At 31.1% G+C, this 18,517-nt stretch overlaps 1 protein-coding gene across 1 annotated transcript in view; it reads right to left on the bottom strand.

Moving 5' to 3' along the window:
• LOC142336563 (trafficking protein particle complex subunit 9-like) overlaps positions 1–18,517 on the bottom strand; it is a 113,066-nt gene that overhangs the window by 36,147 nt on the left and 58,402 nt on the right. The window contains exons 17-20 of the mRNA XM_075385472.1: positions 16,307–16,452; positions 12,141–12,198; positions 11,153–11,283; positions 10,097–10,210 (exon numbers count right to left, since the gene is read on the bottom strand). Of these exons, the coding sequence (XP_075241587.1) occupies positions 10,097–10,210; positions 11,153–11,283; positions 12,141–12,198; positions 16,307–16,452 (449 nt within the window). The remainder of the gene's footprint in view (positions 1–10,096; positions 10,211–11,152; positions 11,284–12,140; positions 12,199–16,306; positions 16,453–18,517) is intronic.

Raw genomic sequence — 18,517 nt, 5'->3', positions numbered from 1 at the left:
CTAAAGGTTACACTTCTAATTGGAATAGAAAATTGTTTAAAGTTAATGAAGTTCTTAAAACACAACCACCGACATATAAAATAGAAGACATGAATGGAGAGATAATAGAAGGTAAATATTACGAGCAGGAATTATTAAAATCCGAGTTTGACTTTGAATCTAATAATAAGGTTTTGGAAACATTAGGTATAGACCTCCGGTCATCTGCGAAGCAGGTTCCCTGATCTTCGAAGAAGTTACACTTATAAGCCAGCAAGCTGGATAGACCTATGAGGAATGGAAACAATATGGGGAATGGAAACAATTTAACACTAAGTAAGGTTCGTGGGTTATTCCTAGAAGATAATGATAATATTGATATGAGGGATACCTATAAAATTACGAAAGTACATACTCCCACAGATCAAAAATAATAATAATAAAAAAAGACATTTTAAGTAAAAACATAACTGACCTAGGAAGTCACAAATACTGTTAAGTTTTGTATTAAAGTTGCTGCTGATACTATCTCTAAATATAATCAATTAAAACAAGAAATTGATAATAATCAGTTTAATCAGAATATCACTATAATACAACTAGATGATATGTTTAGTACGGGTCTAAAAGAATTTAAAGATAATAATAAAAAGACTAATTCTGTCGTTGATGAAGCACTTATAAAGAATAAAAGGACAATAGTACAATATATAATTGCTATACTTTTACGAAGTACGTTAGTTGATAATAAAGAGCAAGCAAGATTTGAGATGCATTATGGATTTAAACAAAAAGATATAATGAAAAAAATAGAAACTTTTTTTACTAATGAAAAAAAATAAGCAAAACTATGACGGAGTCCGTGACCAATCCAACAGCACCGAGTGAGAGATTACTATATCCCAACTTGTCAACCGTTAATGAACAATACATAAATGAAAAGATTCAAACCAATAATAAATTTAACAGCAAAATTAACACTATAAAAGATATTAGAAAATATTATGAAACTGAAACTAATAACTATAATAAGAAGTTAAGTAGATATAAAAATCATATTAACATAGCTGAGATAAAAGAAATAGTATTATCATCAATAGAAACAACGGCAACAACAACATCAGGTGCATTAACAGGTTAGGATTACCTTATTCTATACCTACAGCTTTTGCTACAGCAACTGTTTGTGTTTCATTGTCAAAAACAATTATTACTAAAATAAGAAATAAAATTATAAAGTATTCACAGATGTATATTTTAAGTAAACAGTTTAGTTGAAAGTTTAATAGTTTATATACAAATCAATGAATGATAAAAAAATAGATAATGACGAGTATAATGAATTAGTTAATTTTTATGAAGAATTTTAGAAGAACAAGAAAAACAAGCTGAGTATTTTATTAAACTAAAGTTAATAGTGTTTAGTAATAATAGTGTGTTTAGTAATAATAATATTTGTATTTATATTTAATGATAATCATAAACATAATATAAATATAACCATAATCATATTCATAATCATAATCATAAATATAATATAATCATAATCATAAACATAATCATAAACATAATATAATCTTAATCATTATCAAACAATTATCTCTTCTTAGTACCTAAATATAACCCTCTTCCTTTTTGTACTACCTTTATACCTTCACCAGTAGTTGCAATTTTAATTAAATCAGGTGTGGCTGATAAAGCAGCTCTAGGGCTTCTACTTGCAGCTGCACTTCCTATTTTACTTGCTATTTCTAATGCTCTTACTGGATTATTAGCAACTTTCTTTCCAAAGTTAACCGTAGCTTTATCAACACTTTTGAAGAATTCTTTCAATCCCTCAGCTTCTATTGTTGAATCAGATACTTTCATTGGTTTATTCCTTCTACATTTAGTGCAGGATCCCCTGAACATTTTAGTACCTTTTGAAGTAATAGCTCCACTTATAATATTAGTACCACTATAATGTTTACCTCCAACACAATAAGATTTAGTTTTGAACGTATTTAAAAGACTAATTTCTATATATAAAAATAATGGAAGTTAAAAAGTATAATCCGTTTGTTGTTATTAAGCCTAAGCCTAAGCCCAGGGTTAAACCTAAAGCCAAACCCAAACCCCAAACTAAACTTGAAGCTGGAGGCTTAGCTCTAGAGAATAAAAAGAAATAAGATATTATTTATGCTAAGGGTTTTGTTAAGAATAGTAGGAAATAGTTTAGAGATATGGGGCTTCGCACATGTTTCACCATAACTATGACTATAACAATGACTAAAACTATAGCTATGATACTATGTCAACCATCTTATTACCATCAGTATGAACACTTATAACCTTTCTAGTTAATACCAATGCATGACATATAACATCGGCAACTGTAGCACTAAATTTAAAATTAAGTTCTATTGGTTGTGGTTCTATATGATCACTTTGATATCTAGTATCGAATACATGTATTCTATAACTACTTTTGAATGTTCTATGATTTATATATGTTTTTTTATTATGTGGTAGCCCATTATAATCTTTATTAAAGCTAACAATCTCATTAAACGCATCATTATAATTATTAGAACCATAATTAATATTCATTCTATCCTCGGGTCAAAACTCGCTACCAATCTTACAATAACATTCAGTAACATTCATTATATGAAATATACTTGCATCATGAGTTTGTTCATTAACATTATTATTCTCAAAAGCATTTATTATATATTGCGGTCTTTCCATACCTTTTTCCATGCCTGGATCAAATAAGAAATCAGTGGCATTGGGTACATTCTTATAAAATGTCTTTCTTTCATAATAGCTAAAGTCTACATTATTCTTTTTATTTAAAACCTTTTACACAATAATTTTATTGTCATTACTAGGATCAATACTAGGTACACACCATGATATATCTCTAATTTCTATATTAGCGTCATTAGCAACAGCACCAGGATTAGCATTAATTCTATATAGAGCTCTATCATTATTATTTCTTTTTAAAATTAGTATAAATCCTAAACCATATATAATCTTTTCTAAATCATTTACAAAACCAAATAGATCTCTCATTTTTAATCATCATATACATATGACCTCTTTCTGCAACAACATGATCACCTTTGAGTTTACTATTCCTATTATCTATATTTCTAACAAAACCACTCTCATATTCATCATCAGTACTAGTTAATAAATTATACTTCAATAGATTAGGATGGCAATGATCTATACATTCAACAGTCCTATAACCACTAGTTTCAAGCTTAATTGAACTAAACAATGCCATCATACCATAATTAACTAATCTGACATTAGCATCATTAGCAAATACACCACCAGCATCATCTGATGCAACAAACTCTATCTCTAGATATGAATCACACAAATTTAAGTGATTCTCTTCTCTATTGAGTATGATATTAATATTGGTATTAACCGTATTCATTGTTACCAGATTATTTGGTTTATATTTTATAATCTTACTTTTGTGTATATCATTATTATAACCATAAGTTGTATCCAAATTAAAATCCATTTTTATAAGATAAAAAATGACTGATCCACGAAGCGGCTTCTCCGATAGTTTAATCTTAAGAGAACAGCAAAATATACACGAAGCTTTAACTAAAACTAATGAAGAGCATACACTTAACTTTAGAATGATAAAGCCAACTGAAAAGTTTAACTTTAGTGAACCTATACTTAGTACAACAAAATTCGGTTTAATTAGATTATCTGTTTATAATTCTGTGTTTAATATAACTGAAAGAAATAACCAGTTTATATTTACTAATCCACAATCTTTCCATCAAACAGATGCATCCAAAATATTTACTATACCACCAGGGTCATATGAGTTAACCGATATGGCAGATATAATAAAACAAGAAACAAATAATAATGTTATAATACAAGTAGATAAAAATACAATGAAAAGTAAAATGGAAGTGAAACAAGTTGTTATCAATTTCGATGTAGAAAACTCGGTAGCATCATTACTAGGATTTGATAAACAAATATATTCAAGAGGTAAGTTTACTACAAATAAAATTATTGATATAATGGGTTCCAATACTTTTAACATTCATTTCAATTTTATATCTGGAGCTAAAGATAATGGTAAAGATACAGACAAACTATATACTTTTAATCTAACTGAACCACCAGGTTACTTGATAAATATTATACCAACTAATATCTTGTATCAAAATGTAACTAAAGATAGAATAGAATATATAGAGTTTCATATTAAAGATGAGCATGGAAAACCTATAGACTTTAATGGTGATGTATTAAATTTTACTTTACATTTGATATAAATATAAATATAAATATAAATATAAATATAAATTTAAATATAAATATAAATATAAATATAAATATAAATATAAATATAAATATAAATATAAATATAAATATAAATATAAATATAAATATAAATATAAATATAAATATAAATATAAATATAAATATAAATATAAATATAAATATAAATATAAATATAAATATAAATATAAATATAAATATAAATATAAATATAAATATAAATATAAATATAAATATAAATATAATTTTAACTATAAATATAACTATAAATATAGATTGATCAATTTGAAATAATATTTCTCCCATAAAATATGTTTAGTACTAAATGTGATAGTTGTAAAAATAAACCATGGAGTCAATGTTGTGATTGGTGTTTGGGTAAAACATTCCATTGTTTTATATGCAATAAAAGTGTAACATATAGAGAAAAACAAGAACACATGCAATATCATTATTATGATAAACCAGAGGTCATGAAACTTCGTCCATGCTTCGCCATGCTCTGCCATCTGCGAATTTGCAAACGAGCGAAGCTCGTAGTCAACCAAACAACTTCGTTGAGCAGTTTCACTGATCCTAATTATACATGTAAATCATGTACAAAATATAATAGAAACCCCTCCATTATAGTTATAATTAATTATAATTAGATTTAATTAGTTACATATATAACATTAGCGTAATATTCAATTGGAATCTGTTTTTAAATAGTAGCTTAAGTATTCTCATTTAACTTATACAACAAAACTCTCCGATCCCAATTAATTCTTAGTTTACCATTAATATTTTTATTTTTAGTTATATCAATGACAATATAATTATAAGAATCTTTCCATACTTTATCACATATATTAGCAAAATCATTATAACTAAGTTCAATATTATTAAAGAAATCTTGATATATCGATGCCAGGACTTTACCTCTCTGTTCAAATAAAATAAGTAGATTAGAGTTCTCTCTAACACTCTGCCTATCCAGAGAGAACAGATTTCGGTTAAGATATATAAAATTGCAATTTTTATGTCTACCTCTACAATAGTATTCATTAATAACTGGTTCTTTGGCTCTAACATCATCGAAAATCATTAGTTTCTTTAAGTCTTTGTGTAGTTTATCAGGAGATGGTAAATCTTTTATAGCTTTAATAAATTCTATAATTGCTTTATCGTTTATTCTTTCTAATCCATTGTATTAATCACCAGTAGGTCCAATGATGTATAGCTTATCAAAATACATACTAGCTAGAATTATCTTTTTTGATAAGAATGTCTTACCACATTCACTAGGACCAGATTTTATACATCTAAAGTTATCTGGGAATGCGGCTTCAGTAATTATATTATCATCCTTAGCCATGATTGTAGATCTTCATTTATATTTACAGAGATATTGTTAGTAGGACTATTGTTATTAGGTTTACCCCTTTAATGTTTTTCATCAAATAGATATATAAAATTATCATCTGCGAAGCAGGTTCCCTGATTAACATTATCATTAACATTATCATTATCCTTAACATTTACATTATCATTATCATTATCAATATCATTATCATTATTATTATCATTAACATTATCATTAACATTATCACGATCATTAACATTAACATTATCATTATCCTTATCATTAACAGTATCGTTAACACTATCATTATCATTATCTTTATCATTATCATCTGCGAAGCAGGTTCCCTGATTATCATTATCATTATCTTTATCATTAACATTATCATTATCATTATCATCTGCGAAGCAGGTTGGCATGCCACCAACAGAGTCCGTTCCCTGATTAACATTACAACCTAAACAAAAACACTCACTATATATTCCTGGATATTTACTTTGATTAACTAGAATATTTAAAGCACTTTTAATTCTAAATCCTCTATCAATAAGATAGATCATAAATAAACAATAAGCCCCACAATAAGATTCATCATATTGTTGTATTCTTTCATTAGAGCCTAGATCAACATATTCATCTAAAAATAATGGTGAAGTCTCAACGCCAAAACTATCAAAGTAATACACAGGACCACCTTCTCTTCTTATAACTAAAACCCAATGGGTACCATCAGTTGGATGTAAATTTACAATAATGTTGGAGTTAGGATTGGTAATCTGCGAAGCAGGTTGGGGTACCAAGGACTTCGTCCCTTCCCCGATACTATCGGGAGTTTGATCTCTCATTACTTTTCAATTGGTATTAGACTCATATTTTTACCTCTATCTTTTATTCTGATATCGCTCATAGCACTATTATCAATATTAAATTTATTATTGAATTCCTCAAAAGTTGGGATAAGCATTTTCATATAATAAATTTAAAAATTCTAAGTCTAATTCTAAATCAAGTCTATATTTTTTATATAAAAATAAAGACGGGTAGTGTAGTTTTTATTTCATTTTTAATAATTATAGTTTGTTTTATAATATATGATTCAATACCGAGTAAATACACAAAACTAGAAGAAAGCTTTTTGGATTTATGAATAAGAGTCTAGTTAGATTTGAATATAAAATGACACCATTACATACTATTGTTTATGGTGGAACTGGTACTGGGAAAACATATTTTATTAGACAATACTTAAAATTATATTCAGTCCAAAACCAAGACCAAAACCAAAACCGGGACCAAAACCAAAACCAAGACCAAAACCAAAACCAAAACCAAAACCAAGCTAAAAATATAGTTTTAGTGTGTAAAGATGACAGAGATTGGAGAGATCTTGAGTCTAATAAGTTTTATACTGGGTTTAATAAATGTGATATAAATATGATCACAAAAAATAATATGCAAAAAACTCAAAATTGTGTAATAGTACTTGATGATATGGGTGATAGGTTAAATAAGGATATAGCTTATTATTTTACTGAAGGTAGACATTATAAAATTCAAATGATTGTAATGTGTCATAAACTAGCTCAAATAAATAATACAGCAAGAATGAGATGCGATACTAATTATTTAACAACTTATAATGGACCTGATCTATTTAAAAAGGTTAATGAGATATATAAAAGCAAACATGACTTTAGTAAAATAATTAGTGAGTTAAATAGTAACCATTATTAGCGTACAGATGGAATGTCAGATGAACTTCGTTATGGTATAATTAAATAAAATAAGAAGGAAAATACTTTTATTATTATTAATAGTAATAGAACAATGATATATTTTTCAAGAGTTGGTTTCCTTGATTTAAAAGCTCTTAGTTTAAAAGATGAATTAGAAAGAGAAGATATGAATAACTTATAGCATATCTGAAACCACTCATGATAAATGCAACAGATAGAAAAACCATTAATCATGATAATTATCAGTTTTATTTTAATAAACTTCTTACTTTAAATAATATTAAAATTCAAAATGATGTTTTATTAAAAGAGATGGTTAAAGCAAAAGGTTTAAAACAATTATCAAACTTTGGTGGAATTATAGGTTGGGGTTTAGTTATAACTAGTTATTTTTATCCTGATTCATTAATAAAAACTGTTGGAGCCGTGGCAATGAGTGCAAGCAGTATGTTGAATAGAGCAAACACTTTGGTTAACGTTTGATATGGAGAAGATCTGCCAAGCAGGTTCCCTGATATGGGAAATGATTATACTGATGGTGAAACATGGACGAAGTCCTATATGCAAGTGATTATAATAATGGTGAAACATGGACAAAGTCCTATTTGCAAACTGATTATTCTGATACACAAAGTGATTATACCGATCTAAAAAATAGTTTAGTTAATGGGGCACGTAAACTTGTTACACCCTTAGAAAAAATACAAGAAGAAAATATAAATGAAGAGATGATAATTTTGAATAGAAAGGGAGGGAAGTTTTTAACCAGACTATATGGAAATAATGAAGAATTTAGAGAAGAGATTATAAATTTTGTTAGAGATAAAAAAGAATTAGACCTTGAACTGATTTTAGATAAGAGATCTAAAACTAATACACTCAATACGTTAGGAAATAAATATTTAGCAGAGTGTATCACATCTAAAGATAATACTAAAGATTTAATTGAAATCATGGCTAAATATTATCTGCGAAGCAGTTTGGTAAACCACGAACAAAGTTCGTTGGAGAAGGGCAAGCCATGTTGCACCAACCACGAGCAAAGCTCGTTCACTGATCTGCGAAATGATTAGGTAAATATTATAGTTTACCCTATTATAAATGCTTTTAAAATGTTTAGAGTGTAACTAGAAATATGGAAACATTGCTTGTTTAAAATATCATTATGAATCGTGTAATAAAGATAAAACTGATAAATGTATGTGTGGTAATATAATACTAAGTGGTATTTAAGCTAATAATTTTTCTCCATGGGGTTGTTCTTTAAAAATTGAATCTAGTTCTAGTTCTAGTTCTAGTTCTAGTTCTAGCTCTAGTTCTAGTTCTAGCTCTAGTTCTAGTTCTGGTTCTGGTTCTAGTTCTATCTATGACTCTAACTCTAACTCAGACCCTAACCCTAACCCTAACCCTAACCTTAACCCTAACCCCAACCCCAACCCTAACCCTAACCCTAACCCAAACCTTAACCTTAACATTAACCTTAGCCCAGAAGTCTTAATTGGAAGTTGTAATAAATGTAATCATATAAAACCAATAACTGATTTTGATGAGAGTAAGTATACATGTAGGAGTTATACTTCAGCTAAAGTTAATTGTCCATATTGTGCTTCTGTTCTGAGATATGATGGGATACGAGCTCATGTAAAGAAACAACATCCAGATGTAGATATACCTAAAGGATTTAGTAGAAATTTGAATGAGAAAACAATTAATCCTAGTTGACAAAGCAAGACTGTAAGTCCTTTAGTTATTAGCCAAACTGAGGAAAGTTGTTCGTGTAATAACTATGATTTTGTATCATTTCTTATTAATAATGGTTAAATATAGAAAAAGTAAAAGAGAAGATAAATTTATTGAAGAGTATATAGATAATTTGAAATAAAAGTATAAAAAAATATCAATAAAGAGGGAATCACTCTTTAAGAGCGAAAAAGAGCAATCTTTCTACTGGGGGATCACCCCGAATAAGAGTGAATCGCTCTTAAAGAGTGAAATGTAAATTTTGCTTTGATTTTTTTGATTTTTTGTTTAATTTTTGATTTTAATTGTTTTCTGGTTGATTTTTGATCGAATATAGAGAAAATGTATAGTAGTGGATAAAACAAGGAAATCAACAAGTAGTAAAATTTGGCCCTATTCGACATGCGCGATTAGCGTTTGGAGAACAGGCCAAATTTTGCTGGTGGTTGATTTCCTTGTTTTATCCACTACTCAAACATTGTCTGTTTGTAAACTTTAGTCAACGAAAAAAATTATTTTAAGAGATAATTATAGCACCATGATAAATATTAAATGTCGTTTTGATCTGACTAAGCGTGGTTAGTTGATTGAAAAGTTTTTGAGTTGAAGATTTTTCTGGCAGTAAAATGACCATATAATTATATGGTCATTTTACTGCCAGAAAAATCTTTGCTTTAGGATCTTACATACAATCTGGAAATTCTGATTCGATCTCTGTCAGATCTCTTGAACACATGTGTTGAAGATGGGACAGTGCCACATTCAAGATGGCGGCAGGTATGAAGTTTCGGGCCCCGATGGGCGGATGGGCGACGATGGAAAATGTTCAGTGCCAACTTGGAGGACCTGTTTCAGTTCGGGAGGAGAATGGGGAACAGTTCGGGAGGAGTATTGGGAATAGTCAGATGCAAGGTGCAGTTGAATTACCACGAATGTCACAACGAATAGATTCGACGTATACAAGGTGCAGGTGACTTACGACGAATGTCACAACGAATGTCACATCGAATGGGACAACACAACGAATCACCCCACACAGGGTCACAAAGTTTAATCCCGGAGAATCGGAGCAGTGAAGTAGAGCATGGGAAAACTAAAGCATGCAAACATTTAAACTACATTTAAACATTTAAATGCATCAGAAATACAGTTTATTTTAAATAACGACATGATAAATAATTAATTTTTTGAATTGCCTATTCAGTTTTCCAAATTACGGCCGATGGTGATTTTTCATGCTGTTCAGTGCAAAAACAGACTAAAATTTCATTATGATCATAGAAAATACAGTTTCTGAGGTTCATAATGTTCAGCGGAATCCCAGAATTTTACTATGAATTTTACCATGAAATGTCTAATAAGTGCCATGATCAGAACTCTGGTCATAGTAAAAATCATAATGGAAATTCTATGATTCAGTACTGAATTGTTATGACTCACGGGTCCGGGAAGCACTTAAAGGTAGGGATACAAAAGTGCAACATCAGATAATTTACTGCTATCAATAAGTTTCTAAATCAGAGTGCAACAACAGGATATCGACCTTCTCAGCTAAACCAAGCTTGGCTAATTTCCTAAATTGTTCTATTTTAAGCCAGCTGCGCAAGTACTCGGTGAGCTTAGTAAATGGTTTGCAATACTCGTGATAGAAAAATGACAAATTTTACAAAAACTGAAATGGATATACTTTAGAAATCCTTTAAGATGATTCATCAAAAGGAAAGAGTCTGTCCTGTAATGGAGCTGCAGTGAAAACCCACTTTTTGTTGAATTAAAAGCAATAATTGTAAGAGTATCAATCATAAACTTTAATCAAACGCACAAAATCAACTTTGTAAATTTTGTGTTTTGGGGCAATTGAAATTTGACGTTTGTGTAAAATTTCTGTGATTTGCTTTAGTAAAACTTGCCAGCCTGCATCTAAATGCAGTCATATTTTTCGTGCTATCTTGCAAGATCACGAGACTCACGAAAGATCTCTATCAGACGACTGGCCTTTTCAAGTCACTCACTATATGTGGGTATGATATCTTACATTGAGTTTGAGTTCCATGCTGATGTCAGTCTTCTGTCTGACTAGAGTGTGTGGAGACAAGAAATGTAGACAGATGTCTGCCTTGCCATTGTTTCGCAACCCCTCCTTGTCCCAGCTCATCTTCATTGGGTCTACAGATAAAACTCAAATCATGCAGAGAAACGCCAATCTTTATACCTTTGCATACATCCGGAAAGACTCAGAACATTTTAGTGAAGTGATCAACATTGATCAAAATTACGGTCGAGCGTTGTAGTAAAAATTGTGCAAACAACTTTTGATATTTATATATTCGACTGCAGAACTGATATTTTAAGTCGAGGTCTCATCTAGTTGCCTCTTGCAAATGGATAAAAATGTTAAGGAAAAGTTTTAATAGTCTTTAGTTTTTATAAAGTGCTTTCTTGGGACAGACCGTCGCAGACCAAAAGAGCGCCTTTTGACACTTCCATGTGGTCGACGTCAACTCTGGCTCAAATCAGGCCCAATAGCGACCAAAGCTACATCTTATTTAACTCAAATCTTTGTGCCCAATTTTTGCGGCCTTAGCACAGACTATCTCGAGCGCACAAAACCAGTACTCAGACTTCTGTGATTGGACAATCTGTGATTTTTGATAAGGTCGTCCCTGATCAGATTTGTGTTGAGAAGTTCGTGTAATCCTGGTCCAGACCATTTCCAGACCATTGAAAAATTGATATTTGCAAAAACTGTCAGGTAGATTTTATGGGAGCTCGCTGTCTTTTAGTGCAAAATTTCTGTCTAATAATTTTTGCAAGAGTCCTTTCTATTATTTTTTCTATTTTATAATTGTAAAAGTCTCGTTTCTAGGGCATCTCTTGCATACACAAGAAAAGCACCACTTGGATTTCCAGTAGTTTCCAGTTTCTCGAATGAGTCCTTTTAGTATAGAGAAAGGGGGTACAGAAATGTGGGGAGTGAAATATTCAAATGAGAAAATTTGTTTTTGATTAGATGTGCCACTAACCACTGTATTCTCTCACTTCCTTGCCCTTCAGCTCAAGCTCCACTATTTTGGGCTTAGCCTATAAACGTTAACACTCAAAGGAAGCTGTTCTGTCTGTCAGATTACGTGTTTAATAAGTTACAAAAGCTGAATCCTGGTAGAATTGGTAGAAAGGGGAAATTGCAACAAGGCGGCTCGTTAATGTGCGTTCGCACTTGATGTTCCGACCCGAGCTCATCTACATTTTTGACTTAATTGTCAACCAAATGAAGAAATAACAAAAAAAGATGTTTGAGTTTAAAACAATCGTTACACAACCTATCTACTAATTGAATTACATAATGCCGTGCCCTATTACAGCGCCAATGAGATCTGACCTTGGAGAGACTACGAGACAAAAAACAACCAAAAAATTAGCAAAAAGAAAAACTTCACGACAAAAAATGAATATCTAAATTTAAAAGCACATAGTAACAACGTCAAAATGCAGTCAGATAAAACCTTATCTACTCAAATTTAATTTCTCCTAACTACACAGTGGACGGAAAGATTTCTTGATGAGACTATGTTACAAGTCAACAAAGAGAACGATCAATGAGGCGTAATTCAAAATTTAATCAACATTTTTTAAACCAAGAAATTTCAAAAGTCCTAAAAGTCATTAGCTTTTAACTAAATAATCCTTGATAAATTACTAAAAAGTTACTACAAAACAAAAACGACTTGTCTTTGGGTAGTTTAAGCCTTAAAAACGAACTAAAGAAAAACCTAAAAAATCAGAAACGATTTGCGAAAACACAAACTCTTGTTACCATTAAAATCATTAGCTATTATCTGAATATTATGAGTTTTAATTCAATTCTTATTTTTATTGATTCAGCTGCTGTAATTATACTGAGCGAATATCTAAGTTTCTTCGGGCCACATTTGTAAATCATTGGGATCTGTTACTACGCGATTATTCTGAAAGAAGGGAAAAAAGCGCAAAAAATGACCGCTCAAAAGACGTTTATAAAAACACATATTGTCCAACAAACAAAGCATCGATGACCAATAATATCAGAAGATATTATATTTTTGGAGTACCGGAATTTGGATGTGACCTCTCATTGATGAAAATAAGTTAGAATTCGACGAAAAGAACAACAAAAACTGAAAAGTTTGAAAAATGTTTGAAAATGTATCTCATAAACTTTAATACTAAAGGCTTTACACTGACTAACTGATTCGGATAACATCATCAATTCAATCCTCAATTACAAGCTTAAGAGACTTGTCAGCATTTTGTGGCTACCTAAAGAACAAAAACAGGCAAATACAGCAATTTCAGGAAAAAAAATTGAGCGACAAAAGTGTCGAAGGCATTGAAAAGTTAACTTTCCACTTGAAACTGTTCTGTGTTTAATAATTTTGTTAAGAGCAATGGAAATTTTCTTTTTTATCAATATAGCTTCAAAAAATCAAATGTGAATAAATCCATTAGAACGACGAAATTTTTGAGAAAACTCGTAGTATCAACGCAATTAATTTCATTAGCTTTCAACGGAATCCACTAAATACGCTAAATTATTCCTCCATGGGACAACAAGTTTGTTGGTCATTTTTATCATGAAGACCTTACAACAAGTTATTGAAGATGAAAACAACAACAAAGACAGGCAACAACCAAAAATTCAGTAGAAAATTGCCAGAAGAAAGTGTCGAAGCAATTTGAATCATAAGTTCTTCTCTGAAAACTTTAAATATGATAAGTAGAACGTCTTCCCTAAACCAATAGGAACTATCAGTTTCAGGATAATGTGATAAGATTTCAAAAGGATCCAAAAATAGAAAAAGTACATAAAAACTTAAAAAAATATATGAAAACTAGTGGCATTGAAGTTTTGAAACTAATAGGTAGAAGATAAAACCTCTCACCAGATTGTTTTGGATGCATTATAAATAAGAAAAGATCTTGTAAGTACTAAGACTAACTTACAGTCCACGAAAAAAATGTTTCGGATCGGTAAATGTTCAAAAAGATTTTCGAAAAACTTTTTTAAAAGTCTTAACAGACATTAAACTCAAAAGCTTTTAACGGAGGTCATTAACTACGCTCAGAAATAACGCGATGACAGCAAAAAAATGCTTGTCGTGCATAGATAATCAATAGGAGATCACAAGAAGTCTTATGACTATGAAAACAACAACAATATCAGGCAAAAGCCAAAAATTCAGTAGAGAAGTGCGAGAAGAAAATTTCGGAGCCATTTAAACCATTAGCTTTTCTCTGAATACTTTATCTGTGATCCACCGAAGGTCTCTTCCAAGACAATGGGATTAGATTAATATTTGGATAATGTGTATAATATTTGGATAATGTGATGAGAGTTCAAAAGTAACCAATAATACGAAATTATCCAAAATTTTTTTTAAAAAATGTTGAATTCTTGTGTTGTTGAAGTCATATAATCAATAGTTAGAAGATCAGACTGCCAATGGAATTTATTTCAGTTTCAGTAGAAAGCAAATGGGTTCAGCCAATACTGAGACTGACTAACAGTTCACGAAAATTTGAAGATTGGTTAATGTTCAAAAAAATTTTGAAAAATTATTTTTAAATCCTTAACAGCAATTAAATTCCATAAAATTTAACGGCAGTCAATAACTACGCTCAAATATACTTCAATGGGGATATTGTGATATTTTTCATGCATAGGTGATCAATAAGACATCACAACAAGTCTTATGACTATGAAAACAACAACAAAATCAGGCAAAAACCAAAAATTCAGTAGAGAATTGCGAGAAGAAAAAGTCGAAGCCATTTAAAAACATAAGCTTTACTCTGAAAAATTTATCTGTGATTCACTGAAGATTTTCTTGAAGCCAATAGGAGCTGTCAATTTTAGGATAATGTGATAAGATTTCAAAAGAAACCAATAATACGGAAATATCCAAAAAAAAATTAAATTTTTTTGAAATCTTGTGTCATTGAAGTCATATCACTAATAGTCAGAAGATAAAACCACCAATTAGATCAAATTTGGTTCCAGTAGGAGGGAATAGGGGGCTGTGAATACGTTTATGATTGGTTTATGTTCAAAAAAATTTTCGAAAAATTAGCTGTTAATCACTCAAAGCACTAAATATGCTCACTCAAATCTCATTACGGAACATATTGAATTGATAGTCAATGAGTCCATGCTATGAGACTCCAAAAATAAATAAAACCTCAAAAAGAATTTCAAAGTTTCATTTAAAATTACGAAAATTCAGAGTTGAACTTAAAAAGAACATGAGCAAATCCTTGATAACGATTTTTTTTGTTCATTGGTCTTCAATTGACTGTAAAGGAGAATTGTCATTAACAGAACCTCGATATGAAAAGTGACTTGTCTCTAGGTGACTTAAGAAAGCAAAAAAAGTTGAAAACTTTTATTAAAAAAAGCGCTCTCAAATAGATTTTGATATTTTTTGATATTGAAGCTCCCTATGAGACCAGAACTAGTCTTTTTTATTGCCTTTAGTCTATTAGGAACACGAAATTAGTTCATTTCTTTGTAAGAAATATAAGTTTGAAATACTATTTTTGTAGAAAAAATCCTAATTTGAAGAAAAATCACACTAAAAGCTAACAAATATCCCGTGTTCACACAAAACTTCAATCCTCGATAACTCCTCGAAAAAAAAAACGAAAATCAAAAAAATCTTTTTAGTTTTGAATTCTACGCTGGATCAGCTTTTTAATGATACCACTCACATTTCTCTGCGATGAATATATCGATCGGCCAAAATTGACTGAACAAAAAAAAACCCATTTGAGTATATATCCCCCCACAAGTGGGGTCGGAACAATAGTTCTTATGCAAAATACTTTTGCTATTACAAATAAAAGATTCAATTAGGTAGTATTGGTAGAAAGGGGGATTTGCAATAATTCTTATGCAAAATACTTTTGCTATTACAAATAAAAGATTCAATTAGGTTGGATTTTTTTAATCTCATTTTTCAACGAACTATTTGCGTACTCATAGTTAAAACTTTCAATTTTTCCATTCCTACAGTCATTTCCGTATTTTATAGAGAAACCGGTTTTTCTTTTACCCTCGTGTAGTTGGGGGTAGCGTGTTAGGCATCAATCCTCAGCGAGGGTACTGGCAAATTCTAAAATCAATGAGGAGAGTTCAAAATGCAATGGATGTTACCTTTCCCTCTGAAGTGAGAGTGAGGGTGGCTGATTGTGTCTCCCCACACCAGAGTTCCACGTCTACCTGTCTGTCAACCTCCTCCTCCCCCAGTCTCACTTTCAAAAGGGGTGCTGGCTCAACTATCCGCGCTTTTAGCACACAATCTGTTCACATCGCAACGATCAATAACCTTTTCATCCCATTGAAAAAAATCTTTGATGCATCCTAAACCGCGGTACAATACAAGGTCTGATTTAAAAACTATCTGAGCACACTTGAATGGAGTCAAAATAGACAATGCCCACAAATTCAGCCTGTGGGCAGTTAAGTTTTGGAAAAATGGTATATTTCTATCTAAGCCGTTTTCATCTTATTTACAATTTCAAAAGCTTTTGTGCAAAATTGTTTAAAATTGTCAACCATTTTGTGATTTTCTGTTTTTTCACTATTTTATGTTAATCAGCTCGGTAAGAAATTTTATATGGCTTTGAAAAAAGGCTGAGATTAAGACAATAACGTTATCGACCGGCCATAAACAGCATATCAATGCAGAATGTCCAATTTGAGATTTTCGTTTCACGAATATTCTTTTTGGATCTATTCTGCCCCCCTCCCCCCACCTTAGTGAGCTTATTTTTTTTTACGCCCCCCAGGAGCACGTGCTATTTTCTTACATAGTAACGTGCTATATAACAACATATAATTTGTAACTGGGGGTCGTAAAAAGCAATGGGGGGGGGGGGGGCAAAACAGAATAGATCCTTCTTTTTTCATCGTGGCCATTATTTGGAAAAGTTGATTAAAAAGCTCCCAAAAATCTTCTTGATTCCACATTACAGAAATCCAATGTCTATTAACCAAAAGTCTCATTTAATAATCACTTCTAAGAGTTCATTAGTCTACTACATGTCGATGTACGAAGTAAATAGAGGAGTAGGATGATGCCCGGGGCAAAAAAACTATTTACACATATTTCAGACTTTGAGTTGTATTGTTGATTTCCCTTTGTGCAAATGATGAAAAAAGCGAGCGAAGTTGTAACTCCAATTAAAACGACAAAGACCTTGTTTTTAACGATGATCTACACCTACAAAAATAACCAACTACCGTCGAACGAATTGCTCTCAAACGGCAGGCGAGTGGTTTGCTTTCGTTCTATCTAGCGCAATCTCAAAGACGCCAGCCACATTGTGTGAGGGCAATGGGGACCAAAAAGTGGGTGGGGGGTATTCGATTGTAAAAAAAAGTATAACATGGCACTCCTCAGCATGAATTTCTGCTTCCTCAACTGTTTTGTTGAATCGTACACTTGGAGCCTGTGAAGACTACACGAGAGGTCCTCAGCAGCAATTAAATTAATTCAATCGGTATTTGCCAGTTTAAATTGTTTCGTAAGATAAAAACGATAAAAAGCGAGCGAAAAGGATTCTGGGACAAGATTGCTGAATATTCTCGTAGATTTTGAAACTATTAAAGGAGTAGTGCGAGAGAATTTGATTGCAACATTTTTGCATGTCCGTCTGGACAAGCAAAAGTTTTACATTTAAATTCGCTCTCACAACTGCTATAATAGTTTCAAAGTTCACTCTGGAGCAATTAAAAAATTTTTGTTCCGACCCCACTTGTGGGGGGGGGGGGGGGGGGGGGAGGAACTATATACTCAAATGGGTTTTTTTTTGTTCCGTGAATTTTGGCCGACCGATATATTCATCGTAGAGAAATGTGCGTGGTATCATTAAAAAGCTCGTCCAGCGTAGAATTCGAAATTAAAAAGATTTTTTTGAATTTCGTTTTTTTTCGAGGAGTTATCGAGGTTTAAAGTTTCATGTGAGCACTGGATATTTGGTTCACTTTTGTTGACTTTTACCGTAATTTCCGTATTAGACGAAATGAGATAATAAAGACTAGTTCTAGTCTTAGAGGGAAGTTTAATATATAAAAAAAAAATTCGAATTAGGCTTGGGAGCTCTTTTTTTTAGAAAATTTTGCAATTTTTTTGATTTTTCAAGTCACTTAGAGACTACTAGACACTTTTAATATCGAAGTTCCGTTAATGACAAACCTCTTTTACGATCAAATGAAGCCCAATGAACAAAACATTTGTTTCGAAGGGATCGCTCATGTTTTTTTTTGGACTCGTATCTCAACTTTCGTAATTTCAAATGAAATTTTGATTTATTTTTTGAGGTTTTACAATCCAAAGGATTGTGAAATTTTATAATCCTATGG

Source organism: Convolutriloba macropyga, chromosome 3 (genome assembly GCF_964194025.1).
Source record: "Convolutriloba macropyga chromosome 3, txConMacr16.3, whole genome shotgun sequence".
In the NCBI taxonomy this organism is placed as follows: Eukaryota; Metazoa; Xenacoelomorpha; order Acoela; family Convolutidae; genus Convolutriloba; species Convolutriloba macropyga.
This window is presented reverse-complemented; position numbering and strand designations above follow the sequence as displayed.